Here is a 23,449-nt window from a genome sequence, read left to right on the forward strand (position 1 = left end):
GCATACTTCAGGGACTGTGTGTGTGGCTGACGCACCTGGCCGCCCCTCTGGCATCAGCCTGGTGTCACTTCCTCAGAGGCTGTCAACCACTGCCCCAACCCATCTAATTTGCTATAGGGTGTGTGCACTTACTATAGACAAAGGGAAGGGTAAGAATGCACCTCCCCACAGGGATGACCAGGCTGCAAACCCTTCTCCATTCTCCTCTTAGGATTTTGGGTACACATACACACACAGCCAGTGTGTTTCTCAAGCTGTGGAGTCTGAGATTTGAACTATGTAGTCATCCATATGGGATCCAGCTGCCTTTACCACCCCACTTGGCTGGTCCCCTTAAAATCACTTTTGAAACTTACATGTACTATAGGATACAGCAAACAAGTAAACACAGTGTTATTAAAAATGCCCCCAGTGTAAAAAAAACAGAAATTTTAAAAATTAAGAAAAAAGATTGGCTCCTGTAATTCCCTCGGGCCCTTAGTTTAGACCATTCGATGTTCTATGTCCAGCCTACGGGGTCTTGAGGGGATAGAGGGGCTGGGGCCTCCCTACTGTAATTCCGCCAGCACTTATCTGGCCAAGTGTTAGTGAATGAAGTGGTACTTCATGGGTCACCCAATTGGCTGCTGGCTTCCCATTGTCACTCCAAGCCAAAGGCAGGGCTCGTGCAGCCAGCCTCTGCTAGTCACCTAAAATCACAGGGCCCACTGCCATGCCATGGCTTTGGGGAACACGTGCCCGATGTCTGGAAATACAGATCCACTTTTGCCTAAACCTCAGCCGTGGGGCTGGCAGAAACCCCTCACCAGGCCCGAGTCAGGTGGAGGGGTCACCAGGTCTTCAGATGCTTGCACTGGAAGGGGGCTCTGGCTGTGCCTACAATCTCCTGGCAGCCAAGGGAAGCCTCCTAGAACCTTCCACCCCTCCTGCTCTCATCTCTGGGCTGAGCCTGTGGCAACAATGACGCTTGGGTGAAAGTACAAACCCCCACTCACAGAGCTCTGTGATCACAGGTGGGTAGGTTAAGGGCATCCAGGGTGGGGAAGGTAGTCTGGGTTCAAATCCTGCCTCTGCTACCAAAGTTGTGACTTCGGGCAAGTCGCTTGACCTCTGAACAGTCTCCCGTCTGAAGGCAGGCAGGGCCGTTAATGGAACCTAACTCACAGAACTCTTCAGCAGATAAAATGGGCGAACCTTGCTTAAGTGTGGTCTTCTGTGTCGTCGTCTGGACGCACTGGGGCAGACTCTCAGGCCCACCGCTCCGGGGTCAGAGCCTGCACTTAACTAGGCCCCCGAGGGGACCTGAGTTTCAAAGCCTCCGGATGTACTGCTGCTGCCCAAGTGTCTGAGCTAAGAAGGCCCCAGCCTCACCCACCTCCACGGCGACTGCCAGTTCCGGCACTCGGGCTGGTCCTGGCAAGACCCGCCAACCAGGGCAAAAAGGTGGACAAAGGGATGCCTGCGTCACTTTATCCTTTTCTACTTTATTACTTCAAATTAACAACCACAATAAAGCTCAAAAAAGTCCAATATTTACACAGGAAAAAAGTACAAAATTCCCCCCAAAGTTCTTCAGTATTTTTTTTTCAGTTTTTTAAATTACAAAGTAATAAAAAGCTTTGCTCTTTAATTAAAAAAAAAAAAAAAGGAAAAAGGGGAAACAGAGGTAAATAAATTAGGAAATACACACACGGAGAAAACAAACAAAATAAAATAAAAACAAAAACAGGTGTTAACTAGGAAGGATGAATAAACCCAACACCCAGCCCTGACCCCAGGCACGTCCTCAGAGAGGCAGAGCCCAGGGAGAGGGAACCCCGGGTGACCTGTCGGGACCAGGGGAGTAATTTATCACCCAGACCCGCATGCTTTTGGGAAGGAGTGTCCACGGATTCTGCCCTCAGACCGGGCATGGAGGGCGGGCCAGGGGTTGGTGGTGGCGAGGACACTCTGTGACCTCAGTGGAGGTCACTGCCAGCCCCCATGTCCTTGGTAGGGGGGTGAGAACAGAAAGTCAGCCTGGCAGGCGGGCGGGCACCTGCTGCCCTGGGAAACACAGGTTGAACACATACATACACGCACAGGAAGCATCGCGGCCCGCACCACCTCGCACCCGCTCCAGGTCTCCACGGAGAGGCAGTGGAGGGACCTAAATGCTTAGGGCACACTAGGCAGAGCCTATCATGGAGCCGGCCACTGTCATTTCAGAGAGGGTGGCAACTGTGCATGTGTCCTCCATTCCAAGGCTCGTGAGACCCCACAGGACCTGCCTTCACCGATCAAACCACTGCCCCATTGCCCCATCGTGCGCTCCGCAGGCCACCCCCAATGGTGCACGGAGGGCCAGTATCTCCAACCCAGAGGGCCCCTCCCGGCGGCTGGTGGGTGGTGGCGGGAAGAGGTGGCTGGGCAGGCCTTGGTGGCTGGCTCGTGTGGCTGGCGACATCCAGGGAACCTTCAGTGGCTTGAAGGTTGGGGGCAGCTGGCAACACAGGGGTCGAGAATCCTCCGTGCTGAGAGCATCCCATCTTCGTGCCGTTGGCAAAAAAGAAAAAATTAAAAACAAAATCCATCGTCGGTTTTGTGCTGGTTTTTTTTTTTTTTTTCTTTTTGTTCTTTTGAGTTTTTTTTTTCCATTTTTTTTAAAGTCTTGTTTTTTAAAAGAAAATACAGTGAAGACACTGGGAGGGGAAGAGAGAAGACAGATCAGGTGCAGCTACCAGACCCCCTTAAGCTCTCCTTGTCCTGCAATCGCCCTCTCCAGGGACCCAGGGCCTGGCTCAAAGCCCAGCATGCAGTAGGGGCTCCAGTTCCATGGGAAGGACACAGGCGGACGCTCCCTGGAGAGCAGCCCTGGCCACGCACCTGCCCCACCAGCCTTGGGCAGTGAACTGGTTCCCGGCCCTGGGCCTGGCTGAGAATAAGCTGTTTCACCCCCCAGATCTACCTGCGGGTGAATTTCTGCGAAGTGAATCATGCTCAGGACATCCTGTGTCAGACTGACTCCCTGAAAGTGTACAGTGCTGCCTACCTACTCCCCAGGGATGCTGATCTTCTCCACACCTCTGCCAAGAACCCCCCCCCACCTCTCCTTCCCAAGCCAGGCCCCAGAGCCAAGCCTCAAGGCCTCACGCGACCATGGAAGGCCCACTGTGGCTCACACTGGCCAGAGGGCCTCCTGGGCTTGCAGAAGTCACCGAGGGCCTTCACCAGCAGGTGAGCTCATGAGAACTGCCCTATTCTCAGTGCTTTGTGTAAATTCACGTGTTTAACAGCCCCAAGGCTGAGACTGGGCTGAGCCCTGGGTAGGGGTCAGAGTGTGGGCCACAGCCCTACCTCTGCTTGGAACCAACGTTCCAGAATGTTAGGGCAAGATAGAATTAAAGACTGACCTACAGGCAGACATGGGCAGGGGAGGGTTTTCTCGTGGACACTAACCCACATAGGGCTGGGCTTACACAGAGGAAGCCATAGCCACGGGTCTAGCAGGAGCCAAAGTTTTTTTTTTTCCTCTTTGCTCATGAAAGTGTATGCACATATCTGAGAGACGTGGGGAGAGAGCAAAGAGAAGCACCTTCCACAGGGTCTGGTCCTGCTGCGACCCTTTCCTGTAACATTGGCACTGGGCACTTGCATGCGTGCCCAGCCAGGGATTCAAACCACAGCTGCCACATGGATCCAACTTCTTGAGCAATGCAAGGCTCCAAGGTTCTCAACTCCCTTGAGACGCCTTCATTTTGGGGGTGCCTGGTACCGTCTGCCCCCAGCCCCTCCAAAATACACTGCTCTCCCTCTGGGGCGCAGGTGCCTGCAGACCCAGCAGGACCTGGAGGAACCAGGTTAGGTCTCTGGTGCACAGCAACTCACCTAAGCGAACACTGGTCCGACGGTGGCTCTCCTCACTTCCCGAGGTGGTCAAATGGCACGCTTGTCTAGGTGGGGCAGCGGGATGTGGGGATGAGCTTCAGGTCATGTCCTTCAGCTGCTGGTGACTCTCTCCCCACTGGAGGGCTTTACCCCAACCCAGCCCCTCATCCAAAGAAAGGGGGTGTGACCCCACGACCTCACCACACGCCCACTCTACACACACAACACAGCCCCGGGGGCCAAAGCAACCCAGTGACCAAAATGAGTCCATTCCTAAGGTGCGTCCCACAGAAGCCACAAAGGGCAGGCCTCCTGCCCACCTCTGCCAGGCCATGCTCCTTAGGCAATCAGATTCCCTCGGACCAACTTTCCCATCCAAACGTGGCACCTCAAGTGGGGCCACCAGATAAGCCCTCACCCTCCTCTCCACCCTTTGTGTTCTTGGCAAGGCTGACAGTGGCCCTGGGGGGCTTCTTGATGGCAGGGACACTTAGCACCCCATCTTTGAGCCTCCTACTGCCCATCCAGTAGGGGCCCTGCAGCAAGGCCTGGATCCCGCTCTACTGCTGGGGCCCGTTCCTTCCCTGACCTATTGCTGACTTTGCTCAGAGGGAGCCAATTAGACCCCCAGGCGATTTGGTGAGGCCAAGTCCTGGCTCCACCATCGGGCTGGCTCTAGGGATTAGGGCCGACGGCATGGGGTCTCTCACTTACCTGTGAGGCTGAAATCCGGGAGACCTCTTGTCGCCCAGTGAGGTCTGATGATGAGACGTTGGCAGGCGCGCCCCTGTGTAGCCGCATGCTCACCTTCCTCTCCCGGTCGACCCGTGAGATCGCTCTGGGAGAAGTATTGCCTGCAGTGTGAGCAGGGGAAGCCGCACTCAGTGTGGGTGCCCGTGAGCCTTTGTCCCTGGGCCCCGCCCGCTGCCCGGCTCCCCTGCTCACCAGCTTGCTGGATGCGGGAGGGTGGGGTGGAAGCCACAGGCTCGGCAGCGCTGCGCAGACGGTTGGCGGTGGCCCCCGTAGGTGGGCCAGGGGGCAGGGCCCGGGTGGCGGACCCCCGCAGCTGCCCCATCCTCTCCTCGCGCTCGTGTTCTCGCCGCTCCCGGTCCACGTCCTCGGGGTTCCGGGCTGCACCCTGCGGGGATGCGAGATGAGACGCTGGTCAGCTCCATGAGTCCAGGGAGCTCTGGGCCTCCAGGCCCCCGAGGACTGAGCAGTAGGGGAGACTGGGTGGGCATCTCAGAAAACCTCCATTCAACCTCCTCCCCATGGAGCAGGAAACCATGATATGGGAGAGGTAGAAATGACCCACGATCACGCAGCAGAGAAATGAAGGCGCACAACCACCGGAGACAGGAAAAAGCAGCATCAGAGAGGCAGAGGGAGGTCAGACCGGAGGGCCAAGGCCCCCAGGTGGCCAAGGGCAGCCCAAGGCCCACCCAACCAAGGCTGGGCCCTGCCTTGGCCCCTCCGAGCACTGAGAGCCCTCAGTCTCTCCAAACTGAGCAGGAAAGGTGTACGGAGGCCCACCTAACGGACAGGCAGGGATGCCCAGAGAGGGCAGAGGACAGACCCAGAGCTACAAGACCAGAGGAAGGTGGAGCGGCACCTGACCCAGTTCTGCTGGTGCCTAACTAGGAGCTTGCTTGACAGCCGTCCTTCCCTGCCCTCGGAGCTGGCAATAGCTCCTGGCAGGTACGTGGAGGCCATAGCCAGGAGGCCTAGGGGACCCACTCAGACTGCCTGCCTTGGGACGGGAGCTCAGGGGGAGGGGAAGAAACTGGTGCTAGACACTCCATGGAAGAAAAAGAGGCACCATAGACAAGGCTGGAGCAGAAGGGGTATCCCGAGCCCCCAGGGGCCCTGTCCTTCAGCCACAGCCGCCCCTAGAGCAGAAGGAAACAAGAAAGACGCAGAGAGGAGCACGGGAGAGTGGTGCCTGCTGCATTACCTAGCTGGTCCTGGGGCCGTCCACAGGGGGCAGGGGGCTGGCATGAGGGGGGCCGCATCTGTGGAGAGAGCTGTGCGCTGAGTTGGGGGCCTGCTCACGGGTCATGGGGTGTGGGCTTCAGGAATCCCATGAATCCCCTGTGGGGGCTGGCCAAGACATGGGAGTAGGGCTGAGCCTTGTCTTTAAGCCACTCTGGGAGGTGGCGGCTGGGACAGGGAGGAAACAAGGCCAAGAGAGGCTCGTCCCCTGCCTGGGAGCCTCTGCCACCTGGTGCTGCTCTGCTCTCTGCACCCCAAGAGGACACTGTTCAGGCAGATCTGCAACAGCAGAACATTCTAGGCGGCATCTCTCCCGACCTCCCACCCAGACACCTGTCGGGCAGGCCTGAGACCACTGGGCCCCACCTCCTGACCTCTACTCCTCACCCCGGGACCTGCCCACACAGCTAGGGCGAGCAGAACGTGGCCCAGCCACAACCGCAACTCCGACAGATGTGCAGGAGCACATCCTAAACCTCCTCTGGGCAGGGCACGCCATCCCTGCAAGGCTGGTGCAACCTCACCCCTACCAAAGGGGTTGAAACTGATCCCATGACCTGCTCAGAGCAGCAGCGCCCCGTGGCCAGTCAGAACAGAGTGGGGCCCCTGCCCTTCGGGGTGAGCTACTGTCCACGTCTCAATCCAGCCCTGGTGACGCCTCAGGAAACGCACGCCAGGGAGCTTTCTTGACCTTTATTTGCCCACGAGAAAACACAGAAGGTCCGCATCAAAGTCACGTGAGCAGCTACCCCAGTTGTGTGACCTCTGTCCCTGGCCATGGCGAAGTCCTTCCTGGCCAGTGGGCTAGACCTTGGAACACAGGGACTGTGTGTCTGAGTGGCATCCCGGGTCCAGGTGTCATATTCCAATGCCCTGATGGAGGGGCCACTTCAAAGTCAAGGGGAGTCACTTCAAGGTCAAAGGCAAGATCCTTCCAATGGGAGTGTCTCCACTCCCTGGTGCCCAGTAGGGTGTCCTGTCTGCTGGTGGGTGCGAGTGACGCGTCCTGCAGGGCGCAGTGGTACAGAAGGGCCTGGCCTTGGGTGAAGGGTGTCACCAGAAGGTCCCCAATGCATGCTCTGCAGAAGCTTCTGTCAATGTGCATCCGGAGGTGGTCAAGCTCGTGATGGTGACAGGCCAGAGATAAGGATGTGGGCACTCTGCCCAGCTTCTGAGTCCAGGACCTGCCTCGAAGGGACCCCAGGAAGGGGATGGAGCGCGGGCTCTCGGTGAGCAGGGAGCACCTGTCTCTGGCTCTGGAAGTGATCTTGGCTGCAGTCCCGCGAGCAGCTCTACCAGGCAGACGTCTGGGACAGCACTGTCCACGGAACTTCCTGGGGTGCCAGAAACGTCCAGGGCCGCCTCGCTGATGCGGCAGCCACTAGCTAGACACCGGTGGCACCTGAGAACTCGGGATGTGGCACATGTGTCCGAGGACTAGCTTCAACTTTGAATCCACAAGTAAGGGCTTACGCGTAGCCAGGGATTACTGCGCTGGCTGGCACGGGCTCTGGAGAGCAAAACCTACCCTTGGGTCCGGCTGAGCCGAAGGGCTACGCCTGCCACAGCACCCGACTGGATGGCGTCTGCGGGGACGAGCAAGTGTCCAGCGCCCCGTGCTGAGGAGAGCTGGCCCCAGGTACCCCAGGCCCTCAGCCATGCTCCGAGCCACAAGGTCTAGGGTGACAGGTGCCTAGCTGTCCATCTCGTGTCCCACCCTAGGAGGAGGCCGTCTGAGGTCTCGCCCCTGGCCTGTGAAAGTAGTCTCTGCCTGCTTCTGTCCTCCTCCTGAGGGAGCAGGATCAAGCTACTGAGCCCCAGAGAGAAGAGGAGCCCCAGAATAACCCGCTGACCTTGGCGTCCAAGAGAACAAGGCCTCAGTCCTGGGCATCTGGCAGAGGGACGGGGGCCCCGCCAGGAAAGGAAAGGCACACCAGGGTGAAGCAGGGGAGACATTTAATGAGTTCAGGTTTGTTACAGAGGCTGCTGACGGAGTCTGGCCTTGGGCCAAGCCCCTCCTAGGGGAGTGGTCATCACCCTCCTTCAAGCTCTGTCCTGGCCCTTAGGCGGCTGGTTCATTCCCTCAAACCCCATGGCAGGGCCGTTTCTGCATGGCCTTCCAGTGCTTGGCCCCTTCTCTGCAACATGAGGTCACCCCCACTACCCCAGGGGCTGCTCCTCAGGCCTGGCCCCGATGGACTCAGGCACACCTGGCGATGTCAGAACTGAGGCCCTGGAGTCCAGACCACGGGCCAGTAGTTTTTTGGGGGCAGCTCCTCCACCTCCTCCACAGGCCTATCTGAGGGGCCCTGGGTGCCCAGGGGCGCCGGGCACCTGGAAGGGACAGAGAGAGCACAGCTGAGGCTCAACCTCCTGCACTTCCGGCCAAGCGGCGAGTCTTGGAAAGGCTAGGTCTAGAGGGTCCTTACCAGAACGTGGGTGAGTACGTGGGCCCGGCCCAGGGGCAGGGGCGGGGGCAGGGTGGTGCAAGAGCTTCGCTGTCACGGGGCAGAGCCTGGCTCGAGGAAGCCCCCTTTTCCAGAAGAGATGTGAAACAAGACATACGATTTCACGGATTCTGGAGCTCCGGGCACAGCTGACGGACGCCTCTCCCCTACCCACCCCCAGGACCCTTAAAAGAGGGAGACGGAACAGCCACCTAGCAAGACCCAGGGTCCCATGACCAAGAAGAAAGAAACCACTACGAATGGGTCCAGGTTGGCCAGAGGGGCTGCGGAGAAGGCAGCTGCCTGGGACGTGCAGAACAAGAACAGCAGGACGGTGTAGGCTGCAATCAGGGCAGCAGGGGGCCCGGCCAGAGCTACCCACGCCCCGCCACGAGTGCCCAGGAGGGACTTGAGGCCTGGCCAGGTCCGCCTTGGTCTGGTGGGAGGCGGCACCCTGCCTGGGCTCTGCTGGCCATGGAGGCACAAGCTGTCAGCGTCGATGAGGTGGGAGAAAGGGAGCTCTGGGACCCCGGTGAGGTCACTGGCACTGTTCAGCTCATACCTCCCATTTGCTGGAAGGCCCGCCCGCCAGTGGGTCACTCTGGTGTACTGAGTCAGTACCTGCCCTGTCCAGTCCCCCAAGCCCGCCTTGGCCTCCAAGTGACTCACGAATTTGAGCATGTTCCAATCGAAGACGTAGTCGTAGGAGAAGCCCTGCCGGTGGAAGAGGTTGCGGAAGAGCTGGCGAAGGTAGGAGTAGTCAGGCTTGTCGTCGAACCGCAGGGACCGGCAGAAGTTGAGGTATGTTGAGAACTCGGCTGGTGGGAGTCACAGGGAACAGAGGTGGCGCCGTGAGACCCATGCCCTCCAGGGTCCCCAGCAGCCAGCAGTGTCCTAGCCACCCACTGTCACTATGAACACTTCAATCTCAGAGGAGGTGAGACAAGGAGAGGCCAGAAGCCCAGCCCGGCCTGTGTGAAGCCCTGGCCCGCAAGGAGAGCCTCCAAGAATCCAAGGAGCTGTGAACTATGGGTATGCTCAGGAGGCTGGCTCCAGGGAGCAAGTCTCCAACAATCTGCCTATTCCTACCCAGCACTTGGGACCACACAGACAAATGTGAAGGACGGGGGGACCAGCAGTTAGAGTAATGGCTATGTCGCTGGACTCCCACGTAGTCGACTGTGGTTCGCGTCCCGGACCCGCTGGCTTAAAACTCACGCCGGGCGCGTGTGCGTGCGTGCCCAAGATCCCAAGAGGAGAATGGAGGAGAAGGGATTGCAACGTGACCATCCCCCCTGGGGGGTGATTTCTCGCTTTCTGTCTCTATGTCTCTCTGTCTGTCTGGCAAGTGCACACGCCCTATAGCAAAAATCTCTCAAAAAAAAAAAAAAAAAAGTGAAGGACAGGCCAGCAGGTGGCGTGGAGGTTAAGGTGGCTGGCATGTCCCATATGGCCGATTGCTGACTGCATACTGCAAGTCCCAGACCCAGGGGCTTGAAAAACATGCTGAGTGCTTGTGCATGCATACCCAAACTCCCCAGAGAGGAATGGAAGAGAAGGGATTGTGGCACATACCCTGTAGCAAAAAATAACTTAAAAAAACAACAATAACAAAAAATGCAAAGGACAGTCAGGGCACGGTGGGAACTCCCAACAGAGACGACCTCCATTTCCTTCTCAAAACACGAGCTGGAAAGGAGGGGGAAGGAGTGCGGGTCAAGGAAGACTCGGTGTACAAGAGCCAGGCCAAGGGATGCAGACCTCACAGCTGGGCCTCGGCGGAGTGCCTGTGATGAACAGTCTGGGACCTGGGGCTGTGGCAGCCCAGGCTGGGTTCTGTGTGACTGTGTGGCCTCACCTTCCCCCTGGAAAGGGCCTCAGGGTCCCTACCTGGCTGCCTTCCCCGGGCGGGTACTCACAGGGATAGCCTTTGCAGAGCACCTCGATGGGCGTGGACATCTTCTTCTCACTGATGCGCTCGTACTTCTGCCGCTTGGTGGCTGCCTTGAGGCCTTGCCAGGGCAGGGAGCCCAGGTTGAAGTACATGAGCACATAGCCCAGACTCTCCAGGTCATCTCGGCGGCTCTGCTCTGCAGAGGGTCAAAGGCAAGGTGAGGGGCAGGGGCCACTGGGCCCACGGCTCCTCCTGCACTGTGCGCTCCCACTGCATCAGACGCCAGATCCCGCTCCCCATCTCACACTGGCTCACTACTAACACAGTGACAAACAGGCACTGTCACTGTCCTGTCACCCAAGGAGTAGCTTTCGCAAGTCCTTGGATCTGTGTTCCCAGCTCAAGCACCTATTCACTTGACGACTCTGAGTGGCCACCCACTGCCTCCCTGCCCTATGCAGAGCACACAGGCTTGGCTCAGACGGGACCGGGACCTAATGTGGCTTTGGCACTTGCTAAGCTGTGCGGTCTTGAGCAGCTGTGTAAAGTGCCCTCCCCAGCCTGCTCAAGTAGGAAAGAATCCCCCACCACTCAGCAGGGCTGCCGTGAGGATGAGGAGGGGCAGGAAGGTGCTCGGCCTATGCAGCTCTGCTTATGAAGGGGAAGACCCAGCTTTGTGCAGACGGGCGTAATCCATCCGGGCTTGTGGGGGAGAGGGGCTCCAGCTGAGATGGGGGTGGGGCACCCAGTGGCTGGAGCTGGCCAGCAGCCCCCAGGCGCACCTTGCTCAGGCCCAGCTCTTACCGATGCCCAGATGGGTGTTGATAGAGGCGTAGCGGGCAGTGCCGGTCAGGTTCTTGTTTTCCCGGTAGGGGATGTGCTGGTGGGTGCGGGCGTCCCGGTACTTCTTGGCCAGGCCAAAGTCGATGATGTAGACCAGGTTGCCCTTCTTCCCCAGCCCCATGAGGAAGTTGTCGGGCTTGACATCCCGGTGGATGAAGTTCTTGGAGTGGATGTACTCGATGCGGCTGATCTAGTGGGGATAGCAAGTCGTTCGGCAAGATCAGCAGGAGGACTTGGCCAAGTGCCCTGAGCCAGGCCCTGGGCCGGGGGTGCAGGGGTAAAAAAACGCACACGCAGTCCCTGGCCTGCCAAGGGAAAGACCTGCTACGGCCGTGCAAGATGGTATCAAGCAGCGCATCAGGGAAGGCTTCCTGGAGGAACTGATATTAGGGAAACTGAAGGAGGAGCTCAGCAAGTGTGCTGTGAGCTGGAAAGAGGGCATGGTGAGAAAGCGATGGCAGGACCCATGGTGAGGCCGCAGCGGGAAAGGTATCCAGGCCCCTGGCAGAGCCTCACCTGCCTGGCTTCACCCTCATGGGACTTGAGGACCCAGAGTCAGAGACAACCAGATTCAGAGGGAGGGGAGGGGCAGAGGAAGCACCAAGGACACTCAACGGCAGAGGTGACAAGATGGGTCCAGATACAGGATTCCTGTTGGCTTCCAAAGGACGTCGGGCAGACACACGAGCCAGCTCTTTAAGCAACTTTTTTCTTTTCTTTGAGAGATTTTTACTATAGGGCACGTGTGCTTGCCAGATAGACAGAGACAGAAAGCGAGAAATCACCCCCAGAGAGGACAGCCATGCTGCAATTCTTTATCTTCCATTCTCCTCTCGGGATTTTGGGCATGCATACACACACATGCCCCTTGTGAATTTTAAGCCACCAGCTACGGGACTCGAACTGCAGTTGACTACATGGAAGTCCAGTGCCTTAACTACTATGCTACCTGCTGGTTCTGTCTTTTTTTTTTTGGAGAGGTTTTTGCTATAGGGTGCATGTGCTCGCCAGACAGAGAGAGACAGAAAGTGAGAAATCACCGCCCAGGGGGAATGGTCACACCGCAATCCCTTCTCCTCCATTCTCCTCTCGGGATCTTGGGCACACATGCACACGCGCCCAGCGTGAGTTTAAGTCACCGGGTCCGGGTCGGGAACCGCGGTCAACTACGTGGGAGTCCAGCGACATAGCCATTACGCTAACTGCTGGTTCCCCCTTAAAGCTAATTTTGAATACTCAAATCACGTGAGGCCAATAGGAGGCATGCATGGTGGTTAAGGTACTGGACTCCCACATAGCCGGTGGCAGTTAAGAGTCCCAGACCTCGCAGCTTGAAGATCACGCCAGGCGTATTTGCATGCATGCCAAAAATCCCAGGAGAGTGGAGAAGGGATTGCAGTGTGGCCATCCCTCCTGGGGAGTGATTCCTCACTTTCCCTCTCCCTGTCTCTCTCTGGCGAGTGCAATTCCCTATGACAATGACAACAGAAAAAAAAAAAAAAACTCAAAACACAACTCGAATTATTAGGTCATCAGGAAAGTCATGGTGTATTTTTCTGCTCTCCTATGCAAAGACGCGTCATGACATTCCCGATGACCCAGCAGGCCATGTAGCAGGCCATGTAGCGGCTGAGGGCTGAGTGCAGAAAGCTGATCCCACGTGGCAGACTTGAGCTCCTGTCCCAGCCCTCCCTGGCAGCTAGAAAAACAGACTTGTAAAACATGCCAGCATGTGCATGCCCCAAATGCTAATGGGATGGAGAAGCAGAGGAAGGACTACAGTGTGATCATGCTCCCCTGGGCTTTCTCTCTTGCCCTCTCCCTGGCGAGTATACACACCTTCGGGCAGTAAGTAAAGAAATAAACAAACAAATTAACAGCATGCACAGGGCATGTCCCTGGGCAGTTCGCACCCACTCTGGGTCTCAGGCTTCAGCGCGGCCAAGTATCTCCCAAAGCTTTTCTTGAATCTCACACGCTGTGAGGATCTGACAACTTTCCTCTGTGCGTACTGGTTTAACCTAAATATGAGGGCATCTGCAGACGTGCTGCATGCCAGCCACGGCCCAAGACTAAGCCCCTGCATCATGAGATCTCCAGTTCTATCGAGGTCCCAGACTCTGTGGTTTTAACTTTTAAGAAGCTTTCCTTGGTGCTTATAAAGGGCGTGGGGAGGACCAGCAGATGGCATGCATAATGGTTACGTTGCTGAACTCCCATGTAGTTGACCATGGTTCAAGTTCCAAGCCCAGTAGCTTGAAATTCATGCTAAGCGCATGTGTGTGCATATGCCTCAAATCCCAAGAGGAGAGTGGAGGAGAAGGGACTGTGGCGTGGCCACCCCCGGGGGGTGATTCTCACTTTCTGTCTCTCTGGCAAGTGCATGCACCCTATAGCAAAAATCTCTCTCTCAAAAATAAATAAAACAAAGGACTTTGTGGTCTAACAACTGTCCGTCAGAGGGCACCTCCTCTGGTCTGGGCACTGCATGGCATGCCCCCCAATCCCCACAATGACCCAACAGAGGGAGACTCTCTAGAGGTGCCTGTGGCTTAGAGAAGCCCAGCAATTCACCTACGGTCACACCCCAAATAGGACCAGTGGGTGCCATCGGGGCCCCTCCCAGGAGCCTGGCTCGGCAGGTGTACAGGTGGGCCTGGAAGCTGCATTTTAAACACCCTCAGGCTGCAAGGCTGGTGGTGAAGGTCTGCAGGTCCAGGAGCCAGACCTGGTATCTTGTGCCGACTAGCCTGACGGGGAAGGAGAGGGGTCTCTACCAGGGCCCACATGGCCTGGCTGGGACAGAACGGGGGTGAAGGGGGGCACAACACACACACGACTCACCATCTGGTCGGCCAGGAGCAGCACCGTCTTGAGGCTGAACTTGCGGGAGCAGAAGTTGAAGAGGTCCTCGAGGCTGGGCCCCAGCAGCTCCATGACCATGACGTTGTAGTCGCCCTCGGCCCCGCACCATTTGATAGACGGGATTCCCACTGGGTGTCAGGGAGAGAGGCTGTCAGGGGCCATCACCGTCGACCCTGCATGGGCCCCGTCCTCTGGGCTCCACCCGCCTGCCCGGTCCTCCCGCGCCTCACCTCCCCCCTGCATCATCTTGTAGAACTTGCTCTCGATGTGCAGTTGCGGGTGCTTCGTTTTCACACACTCTAGCTTTATGGCGACCTCTTCACCAGAGGCAATGTTGGCACCTGCCGGGGAGAAAGCAAGGACCTGGGTCACCCTGGCTGCTAGGCCACCTCGGGCTTCCAGCTCAGCGTTTCTGAGGCCTGCGGTGCCAAGCCCAGGGCATCTGCCTGTGGGCAGTTCTGCCCCTCTTGGGGAGGATAGAGAGGAGGCAGAGGGTCTCAGGAAGCACGGGCTTCCCAGGGGAGTGAGGCCAACAGCCCGTGTAGAGGAGGCGAGACACCATGGACCACCCAGGGAACCAAGGTCGGCGTGGCCATGAGGCCCCCACATCACCTAAGGGCAAGGAACCCAGTTCTGGACCGAGTGGGTCAGCAGGGTGTGTGGGGGTGAAGTAGCTGGATCCTGGTGGGACGGGGCGTGTATACAGATGATCTCCACCTGCAGACGAGGTTCAGGAAGGGCAACCAGCCTGCGGCCGCCCACATCAATGCAGACACCAAGGTACAGGCCCCAGCTCATCGGATTCTCATCCACGTTTTACAGATAAGAAACTGACACCCAGTGCCAGCCAGGGGACAGTGGTCTAGGTGACTGGATCCCACATGGCCACCTGTGCGGTTTGAGTCCCAGCTGTAGTGACTTGAAAAACAGGCCAGGCTGGGGCCGGCAAGTGGCATGGTGGTTAAGGGCGCTGGACTCCCACATGGTCGACCACGGTTCAAGTCTCGGACCTGGTGGCTTGCTTTCTCACTTCCTCTTGCTCTCTCTCTCCCTCTGTCTCTCTCTGATCAAACTGGAAAATAATAATGACAATAAATTTAAAAACTTAAATAAAATAATTCTTTAAAAAAAAACAGGCCAGGGACATGTGCACGCATGCCCAAAATCCCGAAAGAAAAATGGAGAAGGGATTGCAGCATGGTCATCCCACCTGGGAGGTGATTTCTTTCCCCCTTTCTCCCCCTGGCAAGCACGTGTACCCCACAGCAAATAAGAAAGAAAACGGACGCCCAGCTCCATCACATGACTAAAATGGTAGACTCAAGACTCAACGCCAGCTCTGTTTGTCTTCAAGTCTAGGTAAGAGGGTCCTGTCTGTACTTCTACCCCACTCCTGGGTTCTCACCGGAAGCCTCGGGAACCCCTGTCTAAGAAAATACCCTCGGAGCTGGCTCCACAGCCCGATGATTAAAGGAGTTAGATCCGATATGGCTGACTGAGGTTGGAATCCTGGCCCTGAGGGCTTGGAACACACACCAGGCCCATGTGTGCTCATGCCTAAAGTCCTGGCAGGAGGGAGAGACACTGCAGAGGGAAGTGCAGTGCCACTACAGCCCACTGGAGGTGCTTTCTCTCTCTCTCTCTCTCTCTCTCTCTCTCTCCACTGGGCATGTGTGACCTCCCAGAATTAAAAAAAATAATAACAGGTTAAAAAAGAAAACACCAGGGACCAGCAGTTGGCGTGATGGCTATGTCACTGAACTCCCATGTAGTTGACTGCAGTTTGAGTCCTGGACTCGGTGGTTTAAATTCATGCCGGGTGCATGTGCGTGCGTGCCCAAGATCCCGAGAGGAGAATGGAGGAAAAGGGATTGCTGCATGGCCACCCCCCTGGGGGGGATTTCTCACTTTCTGTCTCTCTGTCTCTCTCTGTCTTTCTGGCGCGCGCACGCGCCCTATAGCGAAAAAAATAAAAATAAAATGTCGAGGTCAGCAGGTGGCGTGGTGGTTAAGGGCGATGGACTCCCACAAGGCCAACAGCGGTCTGAGTCCTAGACCGGGCGACTCGCTTTCTCACTCTCCCTCTTTCTGCCTCTCGCACTCTCCCTCTTACTCTGTCCCTGTCTAGTCAAATTAAAATAAATAAAGTTAAATAAAATAATTCTTTAAAAAAGAAAATACCATCAAACACTAAGACCTGCACTCTGCCTGCACTCCCCCCCACGGCTCAATAAGTCATAAACAGGCCCTGCCTCAGTGGCACAGCTGGTACATACTGACCCGGAGTGCTGGAAGTCACAAGGCCGACTGTGGGTTTGGATCCCTGGCCCGGCTGACCTGAAACACACTGGGCACATGTATGTGCAGCCAAGATTCTGACAAACTGGACGGCTGGGGCAGGGGACCACGGCATGACGAGGCCCTCCTGAGAGCATATCATGCTGTCCTCTCTCACGCGCCGTCACGAGTAAAATAAAACTAAACTGAAAAAGAGTGGAGGGGCAGGACGATCAGTAAACGCCCCTGAACAGCTGCCGGAGGACTGACACCAGAGCTCACGCACAACCAGGAGAAAGCCTAAGCTTCCAAGTAAGCAGGAAAGGCAGAGGTGGGGCAAGCTGGCACGGCCACGCTGCGGCACCCAGTCACCCAGGACACAGGCGCTCTGCACTCTCGACCGGTCGGCGAGCAAACTGGTCAAGAAACAAGGGGTTTAAAGGGGGACGATGTGTGGTGTGCTGTAGCACCACAGTATGCATGTTGCCATGGATACCACGCACTGCCGTCTAGAATACCATCATTCTATCCACACAGAGAAAGCACACAGTACATTAGTGCCGGAAAGCGACGAGACACACCACACCACAATGAACAGAAATCCGGCACGGTCATTTTCATTTATTCTGAATCCTATCATGGGCTCACAATGAAGTACAAACTTACAAACGAAATGCATGACTGTGGGAACAAGGGTAAAGACCGGTCGTATGTCTGAGCAGCCGTTAAGCAGGCTGGTCATTAAGTGAGGAGTGGCTGGATACACAAACCCTGGGTCCACTAATGCCTTCCCGAGGATGTGACCTTTAGAAGCCTGTGCACACCAGGGGACAGGATGAGATGTGCACAGGGACAGACAACTCTGATGGCCAGCAACAGAACAGCGGAATAGGGACAAGGCACACAAAGGACTCCCAGCACCCTGGGTGGCTCCCAGCTTCTCCACTGGGTGAGAGAGCATGCAGGAGCACTCTTTGTAATGGCTAAAAGTCAGGAACAGCCCAAAGGATCACAGCATGTGGTATGTCCATACAATAGAAATGGAATACTACATAGGTATAAAAAGGAAGTCCTGATGCCTGCCTACAACATGAACGAACCTCAAAAACATTACGCTACGTGAAAGGACTCACACAAGGACAGGAACTATGATTCCATTACATGAAATGCCCAGAATAGGTAAAACCACAGAGACAGAAAGTAGTAGGTTGAGGACCAGCATATGGTGTAATGGCTATGTCACTGGACTCCCATGTAGTCAACTGCGGTTCGAGTCCTAGACCCAAAGGCTTAAATTCATGCCGGGCATGTATGTGTGTGCCCAAGATCCCGAGAGGAGAATGAAGGAGAAGGGATTGTGGCATGGCCATCACCGCTGGGGGGGGGGGGGATTTCTCACTTTCTATCTCTCTGTCTCTCTCTGTCTTTCTGGAGAGCACACGTGCCCTATAGCAAAATCCTCTCCCCCAAAAAAGAAAAAAGTACTAGGTTGGTGCAAAATTAATTATGGTTTTTGCGTTGTTGCAATTTGTCATTTGCTATTAGATACTTTCTTAAATAAACAAGGATATGTTACACATCATATTAATACATATTTCTCACCTTTTTTTGGCTAATGACATTACTTGTTCTTTATAAATGTAAGTTTAGACTGGAAATCACATCAGACAAAAAGCAAATTCGAGCGATTTTCTTATCAAGTTCAAAATGGGCCATAAAGCAGAGACAACCCATAACGTCAACAATGCATCGACCCCGGGCACTGCTGATGGACAGAGGGAGCCATGGCCCACGAAGTCCGGCAAAGGAGCAGAGAGGGCACGGCGGCCCACTGAGAGCACTCGTCAAAGCTGAACCTCTTCCAGCTACGTGAGAAGTTGCCAAAGAACTCTGTGGTCATTCGGCATTTGAAGCAAACTGGGAAGGTGAAAAAGCTCAGTAAGTGGGTGTCTCATGAGCCAACCAAAATTTGTGGAGGGCATCTTCTCTTACTCTATGCAACGACGAGCCGTTTCTCGATCAACTCGCGATGTGTGACACATGGATTTTACGTGACCGTCAGCGACACCAGCTCAGCGCCAGACTGAGAAGCAGCTCCAAAGCACTCCCCAAGCCAAACTCAGCCAAAAAAGGTCACAGTCACTCCGATGGGGTCTGACCCACTGCGGCTTTCTGAATCCAAACCATTCCATCTGAGAAGTGTGCTCAGCAAATCGATGAGATGCACGGAAAACTGCAACGCCTGCAGCCAGCAGCGATCAGCAGAAAGGGCCCCATTCTTCCCCGACAGCATCCGACCACATGTCGCACACCCAATGCTTCCAAAGTTGAATGAACTGGGCTACGAAGTTTTGCCTCATCCGCTAGTCACCTGACCTCTCGCCAAGCATCGCGGCAACTCTTTGCAGGGAAAACGCTGCCGCAACCAGCAGGGTGCGGAAGATGCTTTCCAAGAGTTCGTCGAATCCCAAAGCACGGATTTTTACTCTACAGGAATAAACAAACTTATTTCTCGTCGGCAAAAATGTGTTGACTATAATGGTTTCTATTTTGATTACTAAGGATGTGTTCGAGTCTCGTTATGATGATTTAAAATTCATGGTCCAAAGTCGCAATTGCTTTTGGATCAATCCAACAGACATGGGTGCCAGGAACTGGGGCACGGGCATAGGCGGAGACGCTTAATGAGTACGAAGAATGAGTCTGGGGGTGACAGACGTTGTTTGGGAAGTGGACCGGGGCAGTAGCTGCACAACACTGTGAATATGCAACGTGAGACCGAACTGCACACTTTAAAATGTTTCATCTTGTGTTATGTAAATTTCACCTCAATTTTAAAAAACATTTGCCGGAGGGCACACATGCTTGCAGGAGAACTGGAGAAAGAGAGAGCGAGAGTGAGAAGGCACCCCATGGGAGGTACAATCTCCTCCTCCATTTCTCCTTTCAGGTTTGGGTGCACATACACACCTGGTATGTTTCTCAAGTTGCCAGGTCCGGAACTCAAACGACACAGTGGGCCATGTGGCCCCGTCACCTCAATTTCTCAAAACAGGGAGAAAAAGCAAGTGATAGGAGAACACACACACATTTTTATTTGTCTCAATTTCAAAGCATGCCACACAAAACAGTCTAACCGAACTTCAGACAGTTCATGAAAAATGGATTAAAGTTCAAGTTTATTTTGGTGCAAAATTTTTTTTTAAATCCATGCAGTTTTCTTTATAATACATATATTCTGTGAAATTCTGAAGATGCCCCTCATACGGTTTAGGGATATAAACAAGTGCTAATCTTTTTTTTTTTTAATTATTTAATTGTATTTACCTACTATTATTTTCCAATTTTGCTACAGGGCATGTATACTAACCAGAGACGGAGATACAGAGAGAGGGAAAGTGAGAAAGCAAGCCGTCAAGTCTGGGACTTGAACCATAGTCAGCCATGTGGGAGCTCATAGCCTTAATCACCATGCCACTTGCTGGCCCCTGTGTTAAAATTCTAATAAAAAATGACAGATTGGGTCAGTCCTGTGGTCTAGAGGTTAGGGGAGCCAGGTCCCATATGGCTCACTGCAGTTCAAGTCCCGGCCCTGGAGGCTTGAAAAACACACCAGGCGCATGCGTATGTGTGCCCAAAATCTCAACAGGGTGGAGAAATGGAGAAGGGAATGCAACGTGACCATGCCCCACTGCGGGTGCTTTCTCTCTCCAGTGAACACACGCATCCACTGGCAATAAACAGGTAAAGTATTAGGTAGTGGTTACCTCTGTTAGGCAAAAGTGAGACCAGCAGATGGCATAATGGTTACATAGCTGAACTCCCACGTAGTTAACTGGAGTTTGAGTCCTGGGCCTGGCAGTTTAAAACTCATGCCAGGTGCGTGTGCATGCTTGCCCAAAATCCCAAGAGGAGAGTGAAGAAGGGACTGTGGTGTGGCCATCCCTCCTGGGGGGGTGATCTCTCGCTTTCTGTCTCTGTCTCTTCAGTGAGTGCACACACCATGCAGGAAAAAAAATCTCTCTCAAAAAAAAAAAAAAAAAAAGGCAGAAGACAGGATGGTGGAAGAGCACCCAGCTGTTCAAGGTGACCTGCATGTCTCCCTCTTCCAACTGGGTGGTGCTCGGGGAAGCATCCCTTACACACAAAAAGTGTCCTTACCTTCAAAACAAAAACAAAAACCTCCTACATGGCGAAAACAGAAATAAAGTCCCAAGAAAACCATGCTTGCAATTCTTACGACAGACAAGAGCTAATATATATTTACCGTGAGCTTTTTACAAACCAGTAGGGAAAAGACTCAACAGGAAGTAAGGTAAAGGAATTGGAAGTTACTTCAGAGCCAAACCACTGATATGAACGGCTTACTAGGAAAAGGCATTCCGCCTCCTTGCAAGAGAAATGCAAACTGAAATGATCCTGAAAGACCATTTTCACCTAGGACTGTCAAAGCCCTACAACAAGATGACACTCCTTTGTCCCGGGGCACTCCTACCCAGGTCTAAGTGTGAACTAGTAAATCCCAACTGGAAGGTGACCTGACACCCCTAACTCTGACCAAGTGGGGGAGCCTACTCAGTACCTTGCCAAACAGAGCCCGGACAAGGCTGTCCACTGTAGGCTGTTTCCAATAGCGGAAGTTTGGAAACGACTCAAATATCCATCACCAGGGCCTGATTCAAGAAAGAATAGACCATCCACAGACCAGAACACAATGGAGAAAGAATGAGGAAGCTCTCAGTGCAGAAGTGGAAAGATCTCCAAGACACAGGAAGTAAAAAAGCGAAGTACAGAACAGTATGTATTCTACTCTCATTTCAGCTAAAAAAAAAAGTAGGCAAGTAAGTATCCGTGTGGACTTGTATCTACATAAACACTGAAAGGATACATGAGAACCTGGGGCAGGCCCAGTGGGTGGGGCCCGCAGAGGAAGGATGGGATACTTCCCTGGATGCTGCGTTGGGCTCTATTTCAACACCTTTATTGAGAAGTAACTCACATATACAATTTGCTCAGAGTGTACAATTCCGTGTTTTTTAAAAGTGTGTTTACATGGTTGTGCAACCGTCACCCCAAAACGATTTTGGAGTAATTTCATCACTGTGAACACACCCACACCCTTTATAGTCACGCCCCATTCTCCTCCAGCCCCCTTAGCACCCCCGCCCCCATGCCTTGCGTACCGGCATCCCCTAATCTACTTCTGTCTCTATGGATTTGCCAATTCAGGACATTTCGAGAGAAACTATTATCTTCTGTGGCTGGTTTTTTTTTTTTTTTTTCCTCACTTAATACTTTGATTTTTGGTTTTGTATGTATATTTTGATTTTTGAACCATATAAAAAACCAAGATAGATCACTAGATCCAGTGAAGGATGGGAGAAGAAGCACCCTGCACACTAAAACGCCTACATGTTTCTGGGGGACAGTGAGGATGTGGCACCAGAGGGGAGTGGAGTCCCCCGGCTGTGCTCCACCTCCCTGTGAGCACAAGAAGCAAGAGTGACCATGGGCTCAGGGGCACAGTGGTGGTGACCTGCTCCAACGACAGCTGTGTGTGCAAGGAGGGTGTGCTCTGTCCCCTGCGTGGCCTACGAATTCCGGCACATGTGCCCAAGATCCTGGCTGGCCGGGAAGGCTGGAGGTGGAGACCTCGTTGGGGAGGCTTGTCTTTTTCTGTCTCCTTTATTCTCATAAAAGAAATAAACATAAAATAAATCATCTAAAAAAACAGAAAGTGTTAGCTTTGGAGGCCCAGCCACTGGGCTGACTCTGCCCCTACCTAACCAGGGGAGCTCAGACAAGTCACTTCACTCCTGAGTCCCAGGCACCTCACCTGGTAGCTGAACACACTGCCCAGCTCGTTAGGTGGTTCTGGCACCCAGGAGGGGCCCCGCATCAGTTAGGAGTACCAGGCCCAGGGCCGAGAAACCAGCGGACACAAGCCAGTGGAGCACAGGAAGAGACACTAAGCAAGGCTACAGGGAAAGGAGCCCCACCTCCCCGGGGGTCCCCTGATGTGCCACAGAGAGGTCCCTCACGTGCAAAGGCCAGGTGGCGGGGGGCAGGAGTGCAGCCAACATGGGTTTGGTGCAGTGGGACCCAGGGCAGCTGAAGATGACAGGGAAAGAGGTGGGGTGGGGCGAAATCACATGGGTCTCAAGTGGCCAGCTCTGATCCCGGCCAGGTGGCCAGGTAAGGTGTGTGGTCACAGCGTCTCCCAGCCTTGGCATGTGCCATCTGGGCTGCGTAACGCCTGCCTGGAGGGGCTGTCCTAGGCATGCCACAGCATTGGCAGCACCCTGACCTCCAACTGCTGGCAGCCAGTAGTTACCCATCCCTACTTCCCCCATTACAACCACCAAAACGGTCTCCAGAGTTTGCCGAACGTGCCCTGGGGACCAGAGTCACCTCCCACTGTGACTCACTGGTGGAGAAAGGGCAGAGAAGGCTAAAGGGGGAGAGGGAGACCAGGAGGCCATTGCAGCTGTCCAGGCAAGAGCGAGGCTGGCCCAGCCCAGGCAGGTGCAGACAGTGGGACTGAGCAGGCAGGGCCCAGCACTTGGTGATTCAGCAGATGTGGGGGTGGGGGAGGCCAAGCCCTTCGGCCCCTCGAACCCACGCCACCCTGCAAGTACTACTGTTTGTTTCTCTACCCAACGTGTGGAAGAAGAGACTTCACAGCTCAAATGACCACATGCCACAGGCTTCCCAGGGACAGGGAGCCAAGCTGTGCCGGTTCCTGACTCCCACTGGGGGCTCAACCCGGACAGTCCCTCCCCAAGCGGGCCCCACCTCTGCTGGGTCTCTACTAGATTCCGCCAGGGATGTCTGTTCTGGGCTCCTAATTCTCACTTGAGCTGGTTCACAGTGAAGTAACTGGCCCCAGGGCAGTCAGAACCGGTGGGCAGATGTGAAGCCTAGTCCTCAAAGCCCTTGCTTTTCCCTGCATTCTGACTCCCTCACCTCTCAGCTGATCATCAGCCCCTTACTCAACCCTGGACCAGCAGAGGCAGCCCTGCCCTGGGGCTCAGCTCTCCCGTGGGAGGGCCTGCCCGAATGTCAGGGTTGGCACTGAAGAGGGGAACAGCAGAGGGACGGGGCAGGACAGCCATGGAGGCACATGGTGGGTAAGGCCCCCTGGGCCCAGATCGTGGGAGAGGTGAGAGGGCCTGCAAGTCGGGGGAACTGTCCAGTTTCAGGCATAGAACATGGCCCATCAGACAGACACAGCGGCCTTGTGGAGGGTCTGGGACCTTAGGAA

General features: G+C 54.9%; 1 protein-coding gene across 6 annotated transcripts in view; it reads right to left on the reverse strand.

The window, feature by feature from the left end:
- Positions 1-1,464: 1,464 nt before the first annotated feature.
- The window catches only part of CSNK1E (casein kinase 1 epsilon), a 39,683-nt gene continuing 17,698 nt past the window's right edge, over positions 1,465-23,449 (reverse strand). For 2 of the 6 annotated variants that reach the window (XM_027774523.1, XM_014590455.2), the window contains exons 3-11: positions 14,139-14,249; positions 13,888-14,036; positions 11,005-11,233; positions 10,226-10,396; positions 8,976-9,124; positions 4,813-5,005; positions 4,582-4,721; positions 3,868-3,932; positions 1,465-2,681 (exon numbers count right to left, since the gene is read on the reverse strand). In XM_027774523.1, coding sequence (XP_027630324.1) covers positions 3,900-3,932; positions 4,582-4,721; positions 4,813-5,005; positions 8,976-9,124; positions 10,226-10,396; positions 11,005-11,233; positions 13,888-14,036; positions 14,139-14,249 — 1,175 coding nt within the window. In that variant the 3' untranslated portion in view covers positions 1,465-2,681; positions 3,868-3,899. The other 4 variants (XM_006155353.3, XM_006155355.3, XM_027774524.1 and 1 more) reach the window with 4 other exon arrangements.

The sequence above is a fragment of the Tupaia chinensis genome, unplaced genomic scaffold (assembly GCF_000334495.1).
Source record: "Tupaia chinensis unplaced genomic scaffold, TupChi_1.0 Scaffold000450_1, whole genome shotgun sequence".
NCBI classification, from domain to species: domain Eukaryota; kingdom Metazoa; phylum Chordata; class Mammalia; order Scandentia; family Tupaiidae; genus Tupaia; species Tupaia belangeri.